Below are 22,037 nucleotides of genomic sequence, written 5' to 3'. Positions count from 1 at the left end.
TGCATATATTTTTATCGAACACTGCGTTTTTGCATTAAATTTAATTTTGAAACTTTTGCAACAATATTAGTATAAAATTTAAAAATATTAACCAGTTTATAAAAAAATACAATTTTTCAATGAAAAAAGAAATATTTTTTATTCCTACCTACTTCAATTTAATCTATTGATAAACCTTTTAAATTTACGTAAATATTTTTTATTCTTAGTTTTTTAATTTTAAAATACAAATATATATTTTTAGCATTTTATTTGAATTATAGGTACTATAAAATTCGTTACTTGGAAACTTTTTGCGAGTGGCAGCACTGACCGATCGCCATTTTATGCGAGCTGTCAGTTGATCTGTTTAAATTTGTGTAATAGTGTTACTTTTGCGCATTGTGTCTTAAAACAGTAAAAATTTGATATTTATTTATAAAAATATTGTTTTGTATAACAATCATCGATTTTTATTGCTAAATCTGTATTTTTCCTCATTTAACTTTAATTTTGACAACAATACTTGTTCTACTTTCAGATGCATAAGATTTAAAAACACAATTCAACAATATGAATCGCCACTCAAACAGTTTATTCCTTTTTTTGATGGACTTGGCTTGGCGGTGTAGATTTTCTTTACCCGTGTTGTTGACGTGCTCGATGGCGGCTATCGGTCAAGCTTGCGTTTTACACATTAATATTAGCACAAACGTTGTGCGCGGACACGAAGCTGGAGTATGTACATATCAATGACGATTCTTAAAAAATATTATGTATTTAATATAATACTTATATGTATTTTTAGAGCGAAACATCGAGCGAAGCATCAAGCTCAGACTCTTATACTGTATGATATTGTATTTTGGACATATTGTAAATTACAAAATTATTGTTGTATTTGGATGTTTTGTCGGTGTGAAACTCATTACGTTAGGTCATTCCAAAGCTGATAAGATTGATGACAAGGCTTGCAAATTGGCAATCTCAATTATGCGTTTTATAATCTATAAAATGATTGACAAAATTTATGTTGTATAATGAATAAGTTGCGATCAATAATGACATGTTATCAAAGCATGGTGATTTGTATTTAATTTTACTTTTAATGATAAATATATATTTTTGTTGATAATAAATTTTTATAAAAATTAATAAAACGCATTTTTTTTAATCTACTTTAAAAGTATCTTAGTAAGGAGTCACTAAAAAGACAGTGAATTGGAGAATAGCCGAATATTCTTACTCAGAGCTCCACACTTGACCATTGTCAAGTCTTTAAGGTCATCATGGATCTTATGTGCTAAAGAAACTTATTGAACTGATGCATAATTAAATGTTTAATTAGTCTTGTTGATTTCACTGCTACGGTACGTGTGGCACTTTTCATTCATGAAACAATGTTGAAAATAAATCTTTGGAAGTAAAGACAAAGTGAAAGTAATAAAATAAAAATTACAAGCACATCTTATAACGCCAATTAATTTGATACCACGATTTAAGACGAAATAAATAAAAGGAAAAAATATGAGTTTATACTTGAAGTCAACTATCGTTTCTTAAGAGGCCAAATCAAGTTTATCAGCTAACTTTTTTAGCCTTTACTCCAAAATATATTTATTTACACCAACGTTAAAAGGTAGAATAACATGTATTATTTAAATTCGAAAAGTTTATTAAATCTATTAATACAGAGAATATAATTATAAATATAAAATAAATTCAATAAAAGCAATTAATATTGTCATTATGAAACAGAAATTTCTGAAGACTCTTTTACTTTGGGTTTTTGATATAGTGACATTAAATTTGGGATCGGGATCCAATCGATTTCTTTGTTTTGTTTTTATGTTCATCAGAGTGGGAAATACTTGTTCGCAAAGGTTCTTCTTGCAAAAGGCAACAACTTTTTGACTGCCTCCTCATGTGCAATTTTGAAAATCTTTGCAGTTATTGTTATCCAAGAATCTGGTTTGTTACCAAATTCAATCCGTGCTTCATTATTAGATCGAAGTGCAAGAAGTACCTCTGCCAATCTATTTATGCGTGGATGGTAATTTTTTAGGGGCATGTGTTTTTAGGATTTTGCGATAAATTCGGAATAGATGAGAGTTACTCATGGGGTGCTCACATTTTGACCAACGCTCGCTCGAACAAAGTGTTTTATAAATTGCTCATTTAAATTGTCTTCAAATTTAATGATGTTAATATTAAAAGACCAGTTTTGTATTGTCCAACTAGATTTATATTTTTAATTAGAATGATTTTAATTAAAATTGAATAATAACACTTTTGCTAAATCCTTGATATTTTATTCTTATTACTGGAATTGATCGCATTATCAAAAGGAATTGATTGATATTAAATCAGACAATTCCCTTGAAGTGGAATTTAATGATATCCAATAATTACAAAAGCTTGAATGATATTCATAATTCCATTTGTAACAACATTCTTGTATGAAACAAGTAATAAATAACATATGTTGTGCCTTTTAGTTGAGATTTTATGACAAACCCTGCGAATGTGCATCATGTTAAAATATGTAATCACATTCCTCTCATTAAATTGTTTTTTATAAGCTACAATAGTAACAAAATTAATTTGAAAAAGTTTATTTTTGTTTTGTTCCAGGGACCGTAATATGAAACAAGGTTGGGAAGCACTGTTTTAATTAATACGGCTTAAAATGAGTAAAAGATGTATTCTACGTTGTAAACTGTGCGGGTAAAAATAATAAATTTAAAAATACATATACAAACAATATCCAAGACTATTTATGCCCGTTAATAATATGTGACACTAATTCTTATTCTTAAGCTACAGTCATATTTTTCAGATGGTAGGCAATTTACTATGTATTTTTTGAGATTTGTTTGGGGCAGTGCTTTTATTGGAATTTAGAGTATTAGGTTATTGTAATTATATAAACAATATGACAAACCGTATTCTGTAGAATAAATATGCAAGGAAAAAACCTTCTATTTAAAAAAAATTAATCAATTTTGTATTTGGTTCTTTGATGACATCTCTCAGATTATTTTAATTATATAAATAAATTTTAATTTTATGACATCAATTTTGAATTTATTACACCATATATTGAATAGGTACTGAGTTGATAGAAAAAATAATGACTTATAGGCTTTTAAGTATTGTTGGATTATCAATATTGATTTTAGAATAATCCACTAACCTTATCTGGCTTCTTTTGTAGCAAAAGATTAACACAAGCAATAATATATACCATATTAACCCAATTGAATTGTTTTATTAATTAATAAAATATTTTATTATTATTATATTATTAATGTATTATACAGATTATTAGATTTAATATTATTAAATATAAAAACATTAAATCTAAATACGTTATCATCATTAAAATAAAAGAAAAACACCTAGTTATAATCCAACATGATTTTAGTCAAGAACCATTACGTACATTTGCATGATACTATTGTGTGTATTGATATAGTAGGATCACAAAATGTGTTTGTTTTATAATTAAATTAAATTTTATACTAATTTATGTGGAACTACACCCTTCTCGCTCGTATGACACAACTTAAAATAATCTTGTTAGTCAGCATGAAACCATTGATGTCGCTACATGCCGAACGCGGTACACTTCTTAATACACAATTAATCGTTAATTGAAACCATTAACATTGTGTCATCGGAGATGTACATAATTTAAACTATATTCATGTTAATAATATAAATCATTCAAAAATCGCTTTAATATACTTTGTGAAGAAGAAATTCAAGATGTTCAACTTGTACCAAACGATGAATCGGCACGCCGAGGGCAAAGAGCAGAAGGAACCGGAGACGACGGGCCACGACCGGTTCTATCAAGAGCGAGCCGGCAGGAGCAGTTATCGAAAGAAGAAAAAACCGACGTGCAAGAGAGCTCAAAGCGTGGCCGAGTTAAATCCTTCTTCGATAGCAGCGGCTAATAAGAGAGCATCGTTTCGGACCAGATCCGTATCGACGGAGAATGAAAGTGAAGGTAGTACATTATTCTTAATCTAATTAGTTTGAACGGCAGTAATATTTTTATATTAGTTTTAAAATATAAGGAAAATTAGATTTCATCAAGTTCTGAATTTTTCGCTATTTTGCACTCAGCAATCATAAACTCGCGTTTTTCGCTCAAAAATTCACGTTTCAAACTCATTATATTGCATACCTAAAATTAATAATTTAGACTTTGACATCCGATGGTGATTCTGTTTTTTTATTTGGTAATGAAGACATCATTGTCTATCTAGTTTCTAGCACTTAAAAAGTTCCGTATAGAAGTGACAATTCACATCACTACATTAATATATTATTAGTCCCTTGTTCACCCTTACACTAATCTGAAAATCAATGACAGAATCCTGCTCAACTTTAGTGAATGTTGAAAGTGCAGGAGTCATTTCTTGCAAATGCGGTGCCTTTGTGTTGTATGTATGATTCATACTGCAACCTGTGGGTCACTCTTAAAACTATAATGCGATAAAAGTCGATGACTAAAACCTGAAAGACCTGGGTTCAAATACCCTTGCTAAACTTTAAATCTTATCTAAGATGTCGGAATGTGTGATTATAATATATTTATAATTCCAATCGATCATCACAGATTAAGTGTTCTTAGATTTTCCTAATCTCCCGGATAAATAATTCTAAAAAAATCGAGATAGCTAGTGCATATTGACATATATTGCATGTAAGCTATAATAATAGTTCATTATTAATAAAATAAATGGCAGTAATTTCAGTCTGATGTCTCACTACTTACTTTAGGTATTCGTATTGTATGTGTTGATTGTGTATACCTTGTTGAAACACATTTGGCTAACACATTAAATCACTTCCCTGATTCTAAACCAGAAATTTAAAAAAATACTCGAATCTATACCGGAAATATTTTTTAAAATAGGTCATTTCAGTGAAATTATATCGGAATACATTTTCACCGGTAGATAAGGTAAAAATATAATTTATCTGGCAAGTGCTAGTAAAATTATATGATTTTAACTTTTCCATATGTAGTTATATATACATTTACATACTTATAATTATTTATTTACATGCGATGTATAAATATTAAAGTGAATGCATATTTTTCAGTAGTTATATTCTCACTAGTGAAGTCCAAATACATTTTCACCAGTAGGTATATATTTCTACTAGCGAAAACATAATTTACTAATAGGCACTAGTGAAATTATATGCTGACCTAAAATATAGACATTTGACAGTAGTGAAACGTCCATTTGCTTTTCTAGCCCAAGCCTAACTTAATGAAAGTTCTATAAATATATTTTTAGAACTTTCATTAGATCAGGTCCAAAATAGAAAGGATTTGGATATTACACTATGTTTTAAAAATATGATAGATATTCTTACTGATATTACTACGGACTTCTGATATAAGAGTATTGATCAAAGTGTATTCAAACCGAATTTTGGTTAATAGGAGGGCGCAAAAACAATTATCACTTCTCAGAAGTCAAAAATTCACGTCAAAGGCAATAAAATCGCGCCGGCGCCACTGCGATGCCGCCGATACGATTATATTGATTTTGACGTAGATTTTTAATTTCTGAGAAGAGATAATTGTTTTTTGCGTTATCCTATTGGTTAAAATTCGTTTAGATATGCTTTATTCGATTCTTACTTATTAATATGATTATAAAGTCTTAATATGAACGTTAGCTAACCGAGCGTTTCCTCTGCGATGGCGACGGCACGATTTTATTGCTTATGACGTGAGTTCTAAATAGGAAGCCTCTTGAATTTAGCCAGAAAAATGCATGTCATTTAATGAAATGGAAATATTAAAAAAATGACTACTGAAAAACATTAATCTATTCCTATGAAAATAACGAATATCACTCACCTATCGTTAAGCTCGATAGTGTTTTTATGATTCAATGAAAGTAGCTAACATGGCAACTCTTCATGCTTGCGAGATTCAGTGCTTCCCACAAAGAAAATTTATATTGGAATAGATAATCTACCTTTATCTACCAATAAATAGGGATAGTCGACCTGTCACCGTCTATCGGTGATAGGGACAGACAACCATAATAGCACAATAGTACCTAATTATCCTTGTCCCTATTTACTGATAGATCTGTCCCTATCTAGTGTAAAGCCTCCTTGCACCTATGGTAAAAGGCTCGGACATTACTTGATAATTATTGAATTACTCTATTGGTACTCATATTGTACACAGCACATTCGCCAGTTTCTCAAGGTATTTGTACATAATACCGATCAGTAAACAGGCATTTTTTATGTGAGTAATTATGACTTTTATCACTGAACCGCTTGTAATATATTTATCTTAAAATCATAACTTTATTGTTACGTTAAATCAGCTGAAAAGCTATATTATCTTTACATACATTTTTAATTAGATTTCTGTTGATTAATCAATGTATATGATGCTTATTTTCACTAATGTATTATAATATATTTTTAAAGCTTTTAATTCAGCTGTGTAAATAAATTTAATAGGAAATCTATAGCTTCCTAATACTTGAAAACAAAAATATTTGTATATATAGAAGATGCATCGAATTCCGGTGAAAAGGCACCTCTAGTTGCCATGAAGATAGATTCTCTCGCTAAGATGCTGTTTAATAAATCGCTTATCGGAAGTCCCAGTGGATCTTTGAAAGGATCGCCAGTGGAAGAAAATAGAGCTATTGTCAGGTAATAAAAATATTGATTAACATATTAATTATTTTGTATTATAAAATGTATATTTTTCTATATAGATCAAGCGAAAACGGCAGTGAGAGAAACACTGCAAATAATTTATGTATTCAATATTTAGAAAATAACTCAAGGTAATATACTAATAATAGCTATATGTTTATCTATATGTATAAACATATCTTATGGTTAATTGCATAATAGATACGAATACATCTCACCGTTGAATGCCGTCGGATTTCGTGTAGAAAAGTACTGGTTTGCTGTAAAAGACTGCTCAATTAAAACTGAAAGGTTGCTCACCTTAGTAAGTAAATAATGTTTGGTAGATGGACTTATATGAAAGTTAAAAAATAATTTATATTTTGCACCATAGGTACCACTGAGAGATAATTGTCCCGTTGAACCTACAGAAAAATCAAGATCGACCATATTAGAATTGTTTCGAGCTCTTCATCACCCGTACATATATCCAGTCTTGGATGTTTCATTCTATTCTGGTCATTGCTTTGTGGTCATACCGTTTAATTCGAAAGGAAGTCTAAAAGATTTGATTTACAAGGTAATGTATTATGTGACATCTAGAATTGCTATCAGTCATGTCCATTTTTATGAATGTAGACATATTTCATATTTGATGAATTCTCTGTATTAAATAGTTATTGAATCGATCATTACTTTATGTAATTTGATTGTTACTATAATTAGTATTTATCTCCATTATTTAAATTTTATATTGATATAATTAGATGCAGTAAAGTTGTGATTCTAAACAATTTGAGTTCATTGTTAATGTATTATAATTTTAGACTCATTGGCGCGATGATTGGCATTATAAACACGGTAACAATGACCGCAGCAATAATGTTGGATTACCACTGTGGCAGGTTGCTCGTTTAGGCAGACAAGTGCTAGAAGGTTTAATATTTTTGGCCGATAGAGCCTTTCCTCCGTTTCGTCATCTGCATAGCGGCAATGTGATTGTTCAGAATGGAGTTGCAAGGTAAATATATTTTTCTATTTTTATTTCATAATGTTTATCTCGAATAAAAATATTTTGAAGATTTTTTCAAAGAAAATGTATGAATAAATAATTTATTTAAACTAAAAATGATAATTGATTATAAAATGTTTTGAAAATTATAAACTAATATTCATGGTTCTCCAATATGAGTACCATATCATCAGCATATTATTGAGCGAGACCTCATTTATTTTTATACCTTTGTCTATGTTTAACAATACTTTGTAAAAAAATATATTTAAAATAAATGTATAGGAGATAAAATGCAACCCTGTCTCACTCTTCGCTGTATTTCGATATCTTAAAAATATATTTTTTTTTATTAACAGTATAAATTCACATTAATTCAGAGATCCTTACGGTTTTTTCTGTAGATCTTAATATCTTCATCATTTTCTCACTCTTTGTGAAGAAATTATGAGTTCTTATTCTGCTCTCAAAGATCATCCTATCCAATTTACTTTACTACAAATAAACTAACCAAATTTGCTAATTCAAAATAGCTCAATAGCGATTTATGATTCAAGGGATTTACAGGTGTCATGTCACATCATCTGGATGTAGATCATTAATCTTCTTGGATGGTTCGTCTCCTAAGATGTGTTTATGAAACTTAAGTTTGTAAGTCGTTCAAATTGTATTTGCAAAGATCAGTGAACGGTGATAGCTCTCTTCTTATTTTTTATATTCCTATCAACGTAAAACGGTTGTCTATGGCAAAAATCTAATTTTTTTAGGATTAATATTTTGAATTATCAATTGTCAGTGTCCGAAAAAGTTTTGAATATAAATACAGATTTGTTAAATACATTTTAGGATAGCAGGCTTAGAAAACACACTGCTGGGATTACCATCGAGAAACGCTCACCATGCTCTTCACTCTTCGTCCAACCCAGAAGTCATAGCGTTCGGGCATCTCTTATTCGAAATGTGCGCCGGTTATGAGCTTGATTGTCCAGCGCCTACGCCCGGACATTTACAATTAGACTTAGAGCGATATCCCCAAATTGCAGAGATATTAGAAGCGATATTTAGCTCCAGACCGCCATTGATAGCTGAGATCGTGCTCTTTGACTTGTTCAGAAAGATCGACTTAAGAGAGATGAAAGGATCTTGTTTACCGGTAAATACGTACCGATTCAATAGATTGAAACGATGAGATATTAATCGATTTATTTTATAGAACTTCAATCAACGCTTGAGTAGTTCTTGTGCCGGACTCCTCAGTCAAGTGGCGAGAGGCGATCGTGTACTACCGTTCAGCGTCAGATTGAACAGAGGACTTTTACCGAGATCGGCTGGATGCTCTCCAGTTGCGACGCCTCCGACTCACAGGTTAGTTCATACTAAAATGTTTTTTTACACATTTTAATTATTCATAATATGATTTTTTTATAGAAAACATTATACGACAGACGATTTTGATCCATATTGGTACTGAAAATGTAAATGATATAATTTATATTATAAATGATTGTTATATTTAAAAGTTTATTTCATACATAAATAAAAATTATCGATGTAAGTAAAATAATTTATGTTTTTTTATTAAGATATTGCGGCATAAATATTAAAGAAATAAATACAAAATCAGCAAGAGGTAAATAACATGGAAGATAATTACATAAAATCAAAAAAATTAATAATTGTCCTAGATACTAACATAATTTTACATATGTACATATATACTGATAAGTTGGAATATTTTTAATAGATAGACTGCAAGTATATGTGTACATATGAACTAATAATGGACGACGATTTAAATTTCAATATTAACATTTTTAAGTAGCATTGTTATGTACAATAAATATGTTATATTAATATTAAAATAAATTAAAAAATATATGAATATCTGCATAAATAACATGACCATATTAACAGTATTCTTCCTTTTAATATAAATATTAGTAAATTTGGTCCCAATTTTTATAAAAAATTGAGGTTCGAACACTGTACATGAAATTTGTATTTCAAAACGTAAGAATCATTTGAAACAAAATAATAGAAAGTAACTTTTCTAAAATATTTTAAAGCAATTGTGCTATAAATAATAAATAATGTAATAGACTGGAATTCAATGACATGCCATTTAAACTGTTGTGAAGTGAAAAATTAGCACATTTGATACTATTTATAAATAGATTCTTATACATATGTAAATACGTATGCTCTTCGTTAACACAGCCATTTTGTTACGCCGAAATCGGATAACAAAAAAAAATATTAAACAACATAAACTCTCACTGTGTATATAGTAAATACGTAAAACGTAAAATTTAAATCGTTAAGTATTATTTTATGGTAGGCACGGTGAATATCTGGTTCAGTCTACGGCAATCGCCAACGTAATAAAATACAATAAAAATGTATCTAAAAATAATTTCGTGTGCATTTTTCCTTACTGCCATTCTACTCGTACAATTGCATCTGTGATGATGCCCCTATTTATTCAAACCAGCGTGCCGAACGTTGCCTAACTTTTATAATTCGCAAACTGAAGGACGAATCTAAGTCCTTTTGTACCATGCGTTCAACTGTTCCAAGAAGATAAACGTCAAAACCGTGTGCGGGCCTAATCTGGCGTAATACGGCAAAAATCCTTTCCACAGTGAGAAGAATCCTTCTTTCTTCAAGATATCGACGACGACTTCCTTCATGCCTAGAGTACCGGCAGTGTTTTGTATTCTGAAATCGTAATATTCAATGATCAATAAATTGCATTGTGCTTAAAATAATTAAATTACGATTCTTACTTTGTCTTTATAATATCGACTGGCATCGAAGCTATCGTTGTGATTAGACCGGATACCATCGAAGCCGAGAAATGCAATCCGATGCCGTCTGGAATATACACGTTCAACATTTCACGCGCCTGAAAGTGACGAAAATACGTATTATATAAAGTAACTTTAAACACGGCAATAAACATATGTCTACTGCTTGCTCAAAAATTAATGAAGGTCAATAGAAATTCCGGTAAACGCACAAGTCTATTCTTAAATAGATTAAAAATACTATAAAAACTATGGTGTCAATTGTGATTGTCACTTTAAAACATAAGATCGTTTTGTTTATTTACGCTAACTTTTTTATAATAAATGTTGATGCTTTTTTATTAAATTATCACCTGAACTAAATTTCTCAAGTCAATTACCTACTGTTACATTATTGTTATGATGCTCCCTGCATATACGTATATCTAGCGGTCTTTTTTTCCCAGTTTTAATTCTCACAACATTACATGTTGAATATGCACTTTTGATCATTCTATCTATTTTACTAATTTAATATATTATTATCTATTCTAAACAACTGGTATGATGGAGTCAGTTGGGTTGTTATTGACTAATTAAAATTTGTTGCCAAGGATAGAAGTTATTTACGTCTCAACCATTATAAAAAAAAATACTACAAAAACATAAGGTCAATGAAGTGAACTCCATCTTATTTATATACTATTAATATATGGTTAATTTTTAATTATAAAACGTCATTAATTTTTTTCATTACATTATCAGTGAACTTTAGGCATATAAAGAAACCAGAAATATTTATCAGGTAAGGGTCAATGTTTGTCGTCGTTATTTTGCATTTTAAAATATGTTTATTAAAATAGCTAATCATGTATTATAAAACAGTTTGTTTAATAATTACTGACATTTATTAAATATTTAGACCATTTAGTATAATCACTGAAAATACTAACACCTATTTAACAGCAATGTGCATACATTTTTCACTATTTTTATAAGATATAAAATAATATAAAAATATTTTTTTTAGTAAAATACTGAAATATTAATTCATTTCAAGCTGAATTTTGGTCTCAAGATTATATGAATTTTTAAAGTAATAAAGTGAACTTATTTTTAGAAACAACAAAAAAAACATTATTTTGTATTGAAGTGTAGTGAGAAAATGTCACTTTTTCTTTTTAATATCGATATAATCAATCATAACAAATATGCAATATCCAATTAAAAATTATTTACAAGTATTTTATCATGAATAATTTTAAGATTAATTTTACTAATAATATCTAAAAAAAAAGCAAGATCATTTTGAAAAAAAGAATTATAATACACCTAAAATCATTGATTGTTTTTTAGTAGATCAGCATTTTTTCTGTGACAATTTATTAAAAACGAGCGTGTACATTTTATTTTTGTTTCGTTCTGAATTTTTCAAAAATATTTTTAGTATTTAATTTTTGCAATTGAATATAAATAGGATAATGTTTACACTGCATATTTTTATTTATATTTACAAGTTAGGTTAGTTCATCTAAATTATTATTTATTTTTGAATCCTCAGGAATGAATTGATTTTCTGATATTAAATTTTTGCACAACCACAGCTAACGACCATTTCCGCACTTCTGCGTTTTTCATTATTACCTAATATAGTGGCATCTGTTGACAAACTACGCAAAATTTATGAGTAAGTATTTTAAAAAATTGAGTTGTGATTAAAGAAAAGTAAGGATTTGAACGCAAGATCTTAAAACGCGAAGCTTTACTAGCGCAAAACAGCTGCTTTAGGATAATTTAGGATACTTGTTAGTTAGTATGGTGCCACGCTCAAAAATCACTAGTTATTACGCCCCACTGCGTTTCCCGTGCTGTTCAAACCCAAACAAATTAACCATTATACCGTTGTTATATTCGTTTAGGATAGGTCTGGGTTTGAACAGCAAATGCACATTTCGCAACTGTAAAATTTTAACGTGGTGCCGTGCTAACTAACAAGTACCAAATCTAGTTTCTTTATAAAAATAATATTACATTCATATTTTTGAACAGCTCATGAATATTTTTATTTTATAGTTCACTAATATAATATTTATTATTAACCCTTTAGTAGCCGAGCGTTTTAGAATTACTATATAAATATCGAAATATTACATAAAAAATGTACCCTACAACCCATTAAAAATGTATCCGATTCTTTCTTCAAAAATTATGTCGGATATGCCAATTTTCGCCAAAATCAGATATCGGCAACCATAGGGTAAGCAGAACAGAAAAAAGTAAGCTAAACAAATGGCAAACAACTCTTATAGCAATTAACTGACTAGTCATTCTATATAAATATCTCATCTCTGGTTAGAAGTTATGCTAAAATGTTACAAATATAACGTCGGTCCAATCAAATCCTTTAATGAACAGTAAATCTATTTAAATACTAGAAAAAATAATAACAATATTTTTTTAAATATATATGATAATTAAATACTAATATTAAATATAATAATCCAAATTTTGCAATCGATAATCGAACTAGACAATGAGACTTGAATTTAAAAAATCAACATCGTCTCTTATATTACTCGAGTATATATGTGATTCATTTTGTTGACTGAGAATAAATTGCTCAGATTGGAGACTGAATTATGCTTAACGACTTGAATCAACATTGTGCAGATTACGTAACGCAACTACTGAAAATTTTCTAGCTGTACGGAATAAAAATATTTGAACGCTAAAGTTGGTTAACTAAAAGCTTTTATATGATAAGATACGTCAAAAAAAATCTGTTGTTTATCTACAAACTTCAGTGTTATCTAAATGTTATCGTTAAACATTTAGCTTACATAATTAGAATAATATAAATACCTGCGAGTATGAGGCTAATTGAGCAGCATTCACAACCATAGCCCTCCCGATTGTAGGAGTAGTTCCTCGCCAAAGCGACAGAATGCCTTCCTCTCTGATTATCCTGAGTAGTGCATCTGCCACGTTTTTATAATTACGCCTCTTATCCAACGGCAATCTTCCGTCGGCCGTCATTCGAATCAGCGACACTTCCGCCGGAGTCCCCACGAAGGCTCCGACAGCGCCGGCGCACACGCCTAATCCCATCTTAGTCATGAAACTAAGCGACGTACCGTCGGAACTAGAGGGCGAATTAAAAAATGCAATGAATTGTTTCCGTTGTGATGTTCAACGATCAAATCGTATAATACCCTTTAACTAGATCGAAGAGCCACGTGTATATGCCGAGTCGAGTCGTGGTGTATGTGGCCTGTCTGAGAAGTCCGGCGGAGAGCCCTGTGTATATTCCTATGACGCCTTCTTTGCGTATGATCTCGGCGCCGACGCTGAAGCTGCTCTTGCCGCCGCCTCCTAGTTGCATCCGCGTCTTGACCATATCGAGCGGCTGTACAAATACAGTGGCTCCCATTCTGAATATAAGCAAAAATTTCAATTAAAGTGTGTTTGAAAAATACTAGTATAACATAAAAAATATAATAAGAGACCAATATGACACTAATCTCGTCACATTATGGACATCATTTTTTAAATTAATCAAAGACTCCAGATACATAAAACGCGGTACAAAGTACATAATCATACAATTACTCAGGGTCTTGGATGCAGGTAAAGGAATTCTCTGAACCACTCATAAACCAATGCTTTCTATATTTATTAGAAAGTCTTAATCTTGGTTTCTTTAAAGTGGTTCTGAGAAACATTGTTATCTCTCTTGTTGTATTTTACTACTGTAAAACAAAGATAAATTTACACATTATTATTTTTACCAAATCAAGGCTCATTTTACACTTTTTTTCGGCAAAAGATTAAAAATTATTTTTAATTGCATTTTTATGATTCATTTAAATTTGAGTTTTGTGCTTTATATGTATTTACATATGTATTATTGAAGTTAAATACTCTTCATAAAATTCTCTAAAAAAAATTGGTAGTATTCTCTTACGAAATAGCAATTTTTGTTATCTTCTAATTCTAATTTCATCACTTGAATACAAAATATTTGTCTTCGAAAATAATAAATCATGATAACTGATAATAACATCCATAACGCTGACATAATAAGTTTAATGTAACTTACTCCAATCTACGAGGTTTGTAACTAAATGACATAAATAACACCACTTTCTACAAAAAAATAAAACATTAAACCAGAATTCAGATTACATTTTCGTTGATCAGCAAAATATGGAATTTTTGATATTAGCTGTTTTTTTATAAAAATAAAAATCACTTTACTATATTTAGCAAACATAAAACTTTATTACTGGTCTGACTGGATTTAGAGCAAAGAATTTATACTGCATACAGAAAATTTGATGATCAATTAATGTGAATTACAAATTTGATGAAACTAGTTCTTGAAAGAAAAAATATAAAATAGTGACGAAATCGTTTAAGTTGTAGTGAAAAAACATCAAATCTAAATAATTATCTCTAGAACAAGCTTAGTAAATACTCAATTCATAAATTATTGATAAAATATATTTGAAGAACAAAATGTTTATTTAAACTATGTTGATGTTTAAATTTTACAATTTATTACAATAGGCTTAAAATTTCATTTCGTAGTAATAACTTTTTGAAAACCAAAATCTATTTGATTTTTACTGTCAGTGCAAAAATGATTTTTAACAGAAATTTCGAAAATAGCTTTGATAAAAAAAAACATATGTTTTGATAAAATATATTTTAAGGCACGCTAAACCGATCCTGTATGTCAGATAACATTAATTTAACCTTCATCCGTCCCTCAAATCGACTGTACACTAAAGTCCCTCGGGTCTTTTTCGACCCAGGTAGAAATTTTTGACTTAAAAGAAACAAAATGCAAATTAATTAAATTAATTTTATTAGTAACGGTAATGTTGACTGTTTACGAATAATAAAGAGCGATTTATGGGTTAATTATTTATTTATTACACTTATTACATACATTATAGGAATGTGCCTTACAAATAAATCTTTTACAATATTTACATTCTAATGCATGTTCATTGTCCGTTTTTGGGCAAATGTGACATCTACCTTTTTTGTGAACACGTATCCTTGCTGTTGGTACTTCTAAAGGAGATGTAGTTGTGCATTTTTGTTCTAGTATAAATTGTTGTCTTTTATCAATAATTTGCCCACGGTTACAATGAAAATTATCCTTTGATAATTTTTTTTTATATTCCAATCTGGATAAACTCATGTAAATATAATAAATGCATTTGATATAGATATATCTAATATATTGGCAAAAAAGGTAATTGGTCATCTATTTGTTTTTCTTCGAGTACTGTAATTGGCTATTTTTGTCTAAGGTATCAACTCCTCCTTTCGTTGCATTATAATCTAATATAATGTTAGGTTTATTTTCAGAACCACCTGACAATTCCTTCGTTATGTGAAGAGTGCTCTGAAGAACAACACATTTTTTTTTTTTAGGAATGTATGACACTAAAGATGTATTCTTTGTAAATGCAAATTTTGAAGTAAAAATTGCTTTGCCTTTTACTTTGAGCAATACGGGTGGAATTGACGTTTTATTTTTTTGAATAGTGCCAATCATAGTTTTTTTTTATAAGTAACATTTGACCTTGTTCATAAGAAGTGAAAAAGTTGTCAACTGTTACATTTCTCCCATCAAGTTGTTGACACAAATCTAAAACCGCTCGCCTTCCTTGATTCCTTTCAGGTGCTTCACCAGCTACTTTTCCAGTGTATATATCTATATTCCAAACATAACTATTTTTGCTAGCACCCAAAATTTAATCCCATATTTAGCCGGCTTTTTTGGCATGTATTGTCGAAACGGAATTGTATGAAATCAATTGCTCATCGATTATTACATTTTCGCCCAGATTATAAAGGTATGGTAGTATTTGAACCCATTTATTCTAAAGTTCTCGAATTGGGGCTAATTTGTCAGTATTTCTTCTAGCAGCTCGTGTACTACGATCATCAAATCGAATGACTCGATATAATTTTGAATCCTTTTAGTGACATAGTAGCCCTGAATATATGTCGACCCTTTGTTTCGTGCCATAATTTTTCCAAATCCTCATTATTCAATTTATATATACCAGCTAACAACAAAAGTCCAATATATGCATCCAATTTGATAATATCAATATTTTGCAATCCTCTTTATACACGATTTCCTTCCAAAATGGTATTTTGAATAATAATAGTTTTTATAGAATTTGTAAACAATAATTGAAATGCAGAGTTCTGTTGATATGCGAGAAACATGTTGAAGGCTTTGATCGCCATTTAATACCTTTATCTTTAGAAAGATATGATGTAGATCCAGGAGGTACATCATCTATGTCACTATCAGAAGTTTCAGTCAATTCTTCAATATGATCTGACGTCTCTGAGCAGGTATCATTTCCCGATGAAAATTCAAGTAAATTATCTTCTATTATAATCACTTCAAAAGAGTATTTCTTAGAAGGTGATAAACAATAAACATCTGTTTGCGCCGGGAATTCCAATAATTTGACCTAAAATAGACTTGGGTCATTTTCGACCCGAGGGACTTGAGTGTTACTTTTTTTACAAGAGATAATCCAGGTAACATATTTATTTTTTCTTTTCAAAAATTAGTTTATTATCTCAACAAAATCAAAGTCACGAAATTACAGATATGTAGTATTAATATTTTAAGATATATTTGCAAAACAAAATCGCTTCGGGTCGAAAAAGACCCGAGGGACGGATGAAGGTTAAATGCAATAAATAATAAGAAAATTAATATTAATTTGAGTGATTTGAAAATAAAATAACTTATGCTTAGAAAAATATTTAAAAAAAACATCTCAATCAATTTTAATTATCTAAAATAAAAACAAAAGAACATAAAATTTAATTGACCAATTAATTTATGAATGAATGAAGAAATAGTGTTCGAAGATTTGACAGGAGTCTCGAATAATGATATTTACCCTGAAAGTCCTCCGAAGAGGAATTTGATGCCATTGGGAATGGTCTTGGGGGGCACAGGCGCAGGCGCAATTATCGCAGGGACGGGGGCGGCGGCCATTGCTACGAGCGACAAACGTCACCGGCTACGACACAATCTCGAATGCCGCACGCCCCACCACGTGGAAAATTTAAGCACCGCATACACGCTGCGCATTCAAATTTAACCTACACACGCTCATAAGATGTCATTATTGAAAATGTTTGTTTTTCATGAAATTACTAATGCGGTAATTTGGCTTGTAGGTAATATGGTAGGTGTGGTATAATTTAGTATTTCATGACACATTTGATTTATATGCAGTAGCGGCCAATTATTACGTTGTTTCATACAAAGTGGCCGATTTTTATTCAGTCGAATATTGAATGAAAAATGAATGAAGTATTCGAATATATTCGTAATTTTTTTTCTCGGTTTTTATCGATATTAATTAATTTAACCAATTAGTTCAAAAATGCTGTGCAAATTACCGATCTGTGAGGGCATCAAAGGAAAATGCTTAATTTGTTATTTTACATACTATTTGATCAGGGATGTATTTCCGAGAATGGCATAAGCAAATTTACAGCGGATATAGGAGTAACTTTATTTTTATAAAGAATGGCGCTTTTATTGCTTTCTATGTACACGAGTTGCTACTATTAGCAAATGCGCCGTAAGTAGTCGGAATGCGCCGAACTCGCAAAATAAATACTTAAACACAAGTACACATGTTTTTGGATTCAGATCTTAGTACATACTATTATACTAACTTAGTCAACGTATCCCGATACTCAAAAATCTTATTTTGTATTGTCTTAAAACTAACTTCATTTTTATTTATGTATCAAGAAGAGCACATTTATGAATTTAAAATCTTTTTTGCCATATTCTTTACATTTATGAGCTTTATTATCAGTTATGAAGAAATATTTTAAGACCAATCCGCGCTAAGGCCAGGCAGGGCTTGCCCGAGAAGTGGGCTATACGGGCGGTCGCCCGGGGGACAACCCCAAAACAGGCGCCATTTACTCGGAATAAGGTCGTCATTTCTCGAAAAAAATTGATAATGGTATTTGAACAAAATTTTCTAAATGACCTTTCTTTTAACTGCTACAGTAATTTACTCTCCTCAAATAAAAACCCCGAGATGGTTTTTAAACAAAATTTTCTTAGAACATTCTTGGGCCAGCCCTGAAGCCAGATTGGTCACTCCAAATAGAAAATAATATATATAACGAATGCCCAGCGGCGCTAAATAAAAATATCTTACTTGCCGGCCACCGGTGACCCCCATGGCGATCAAAGTGTTATAACAAATTAAACAAAAAAAAAAACAGTGTATATAAACTTACAAACCCTATTTAAAAATCTAAATCTAGACTTTTCGTTGTTAAATTGCATATTCAATTTAAAAATTCTATCACAGATAAATGGATCCAAAGGCAGTTAAACAGCAAAGCAAATAAAAGCAGCATAATGATATTGTATTAATTTGATCGTATGTAGTTACAACCAGAGTATGATGTTTTTCTTGCTTGCGACAAACGACTGGCGCCTTTCTAAAAAAATGTTTTTCGAATAAATTGCGAATAAAACAAACAAGAAATGAAAAGCGTGCAAAAACTACCGTGCAATATGGTCTTATCTGTTTCCCAGTTTTGCTTATAGACATTTAGGTTATTTTTTCAAGTTTGAAGACAAAATAAAGTAATTATATATTTTAACCGAAAAATTATGATTCATTTATACATTTACAATAACTTTTGCTAAATGTTGCTTATCTGATTTATATTTTAATCCTGTTGCAGCTCAACAATGCTAATAGCAAAAACATTTTAAGAAAATACTTAATGAATTTTAATTTGTATAATTTTTAAGTTCTCTTTTTCTTACAAACAAAAAATAGGAAAATTCAACAGTGATCTAAAGGCATACTGTGCATTTGTAAATAGTTATTCCATGTTGATGTCTTAAATTTATTTTAAAATTGTCTGTCAAACTATCTTCTTTAATTTTGCGAGACATAGTTTTTTTGCGTAAATGTCGAAAAATATAATATTGTAGCTTATGATTGCTTGGTGTGGAGTAACAACAGTAACATTTTATTTAAGATATAATTTATCAAATATCAAGTAGTATAATTTATTTAGAATACATCTTTTAATTTAAAAAAAATATGTCATAGCACTTATCAATGATTTAAGAGAATGGTTGTTTTCACAATGTGAAATACAATAAAAATATTTTTAATTACCATACTAACTTAAGTATCGGAAAATACCACAGAAACAACTTCAAATTTGAATGACAAACAACATATTGCTTTTAACTAGATAGTCAAAAGCACATATTTTCACTGGTTACAGATTTCTTAATAAATATATTCAGTATCTAATCTATTGTTTTTTTGTTGTTCATATTTAAATTATAAAATGTTATAGTTTTTTATTCACTTAATTTAAATTTAAGCTCAAATAAAAGGAAACTTACAATTTTAATTAAATACATGCATTTCCGTATGTGGCTACATATTACATTCAATATATTCTTATCTAATTTCATCACGCAGAGTAGATTAAACGATGCGTTTATCTAAATGGCTAATAGCCAATTTGCCAATAAACTAGTGAGTTTCGCTAGACGACTGACTGCATCATTAAATATACGTTTAAAGGCCCCTTAAAAATGTATGCATTGCGTTAAACTTATAATATCGATTGCCGAATGCTATAATTTTTACAGGTCACCAATCTTGGCGCGTTACATAGTGTGTGAAAATATAAATAGAAATGTTTTTTACGATTAGTTGTGGAATGCTTAAATTTAAATTGTTGTTTCTCATACAATTACTTTAGATAACCGAAACTAATGTCAAGAAGTTTTCCATTGCATAGTGTTGACAAATATATATTTTTATTGTAGCGATTCAGTATTTCACAATCTCTCAGAAGAAAGATTTCAAAACTTTACAAATGTCTATAACAATAGTGTCTGGCACTGGCAAAGTTCAAAAGTTAACCTTGCGATAAAAATAAAATGAAACAGATAACCTTGCTCTTCCCTTTCAGAATGTTAACGTTGAGTCTTGCGTTTTGTGATATATTTGAATTTAAAATTAAAAAAAAACTCTTGATCTTGGCACACCTCCATCTTAACCATTCACGTGAAGGAAACTTTGACGTCATCACTGTAATTACGTCACCGTTTTATGTAAATATTTTTAGTCAATCTAAATTATTTCCACGTTCAGATGGTCACGTATCAATAAATTAAATAAATAATCCGCATCAACTGTGGCAACATTAAGACGAGACAACAAACTGTATAAACGTCATCGGATATTTTATTGTTGGCAACATTTAATTTGGCGAAAATTTGAATAACAAAACAAATCATTTAATATGATGATAATGGAATAACTTACGTAAGTGACTTGAAAGTGAACGATTGTAATAACTTCGATACACAAACCTTGTGTATTCTATAAATATTAGTGCCAAATAAAAATATATTAGTGAACTCAACAAGTCGTATTTCAAAAGCGAAACGAATGTATGCAATCTTTATGCATGTGCCAAATACTTTCAACGACCTCTATATTATTATACTTTCTAAAATTGAAGCTTTGCAAGTACAAAATATTAAATCGATTAATTCAAATATTTAATCATTATTTATTTGTATTGTTGTTATCTTATGTTAGTTTTCAGTACACTCTGTGTAACGATAGAGGTCATTTTAATTCGCTTCAATCAAAGCACTTATGTTTGTTATGTTTGTTTTGTTAGCATATCGATAAAATCGATTTCATTGATATCTATATAAAAATCTATGAAAGTAAACGATCGATAAAACAGATTTCTCACTTCTCTCTGATGTATAAAGTTATTAATAATGATCCTAGATGGCGGTAGTAAAATTTAAATATAGGCAAAACTTTAGCCAAAAGTCTAAATACGTATTTTAACAGATGTCACTAGTAAATATTATTTTTTCAGCAATGAAATTTATGAATAAATACTAACTATTTTTTGTGATGCTAATATTAAATTTATCATTCCTTAGAAAATGGATTTGATAGTGGCGGTACATTTTTATAAGCTGTAGAAGCGTTTCTTACCATATTTTATTTCTACATTCTTCGACTGAAAAAAGGCTGTAAAACTCGGTGATAGTCATTGACTCGACTTTGCTACAGCGATGATCAGGAGCAGGGCTTGTGTTAACTGTTCTTATTTTGGTTTGTCTTCATTTTTTATAGTTTTAATTAAGGCTACAACAAACCATATAGTATATAATATATTTACTTGGAAAATCATACTTAATTGCTAATTTAAATTTATTTCAATTAAAATTAGTGTTTTGGATTAAAAGCAATTACTAATATTTATATCTTATTATAAAACAATATTTTTTAGTTTTTTAGACACTAGTGTTTTATTTTGAACAGTCAGTAAACAATAAAATATTTCAACGTGTGTATTCTTTCGCCAATATTCATTAGTAGGAAAAATATTGCAATATTTCAGCTACATCCCTTTAATGAACATAACAAGTCTTGACTTGTTATGTGCATAAAAGATTGATCGTT

General features: G+C 29.8%; 2 protein-coding genes across 4 annotated transcripts; one reads left to right on the top strand and one right to left on the bottom strand.

Annotated features, from left to right (window-relative positions):
- Positions 1 to 2,611: 2,611 nt before the first annotated feature.
- Positions 2,612 to 9,251, top strand: Slob (Slowpoke binding protein). 3 transcript variants are annotated; one of them, XM_088205374.1, is made up of 10 exons: positions 2,612 to 2,633; positions 3,742 to 3,994; positions 6,546 to 6,693; positions 6,759 to 6,830; positions 6,901 to 7,003; positions 7,073 to 7,258; positions 7,506 to 7,699; positions 8,537 to 8,843; positions 8,904 to 9,055; positions 9,119 to 9,251. In XM_088205374.1, the coding sequence occupies exons 2-10, from the start codon at positions 3,751 to 3,753 to the stop codon at positions 9,159 to 9,161; spliced, it is 1,449 nt and encodes a 482-aa protein (XP_088061500.1). In that variant the 5' UTR covers positions 2,612 to 2,633; positions 3,742 to 3,750; the 3' UTR covers positions 9,162 to 9,251. The 3 variants fall into 3 exon arrangements, with proteins under 3 accessions (XP_088061500.1, XP_088061499.1, XP_088061498.1); XM_088205373.1 differs by having other exon boundaries at positions 2,614 to 2,706; XM_088205372.1 differs by having other exon boundaries at positions 2,614 to 2,706; positions 3,739 to 3,994.
- LOC148237393 (mitochondrial 2-oxoglutarate/malate carrier protein) lies at positions 9,243 to 17,583 on the bottom strand. The gene is made up of 5 exons (XM_088205375.1): positions 17,427 to 17,583; positions 13,689 to 13,907; positions 13,339 to 13,618; positions 10,477 to 10,595; positions 9,243 to 10,408 (listed from the first exon to the last, which is right to left on the bottom strand). The coding sequence occupies exons 1-5, from the start codon at positions 17,522 to 17,524 to the stop codon at positions 10,231 to 10,233; spliced, it is 894 nt and encodes a 297-aa protein (XP_088061501.1). The 5' UTR covers positions 17,525 to 17,583; the 3' UTR covers positions 9,243 to 10,230.
- Positions 17,584 to 22,037: the final 4,454 nt, after the last annotated feature.

Source organism: Plectrocnemia conspersa, unplaced genomic scaffold (assembly GCF_051122295.1).
Source record: "Plectrocnemia conspersa isolate PC_06_02 unplaced genomic scaffold, ASM5112229v1 ptg000002l, whole genome shotgun sequence".
Taxonomy (NCBI): domain Eukaryota; kingdom Metazoa; phylum Arthropoda; class Insecta; order Trichoptera; family Polycentropodidae; genus Plectrocnemia; species Plectrocnemia conspersa.
The sequence above is the reverse complement of the archived record's forward strand: the minus strand, read 5'-3'. Positions and strand labels throughout refer to the sequence as shown.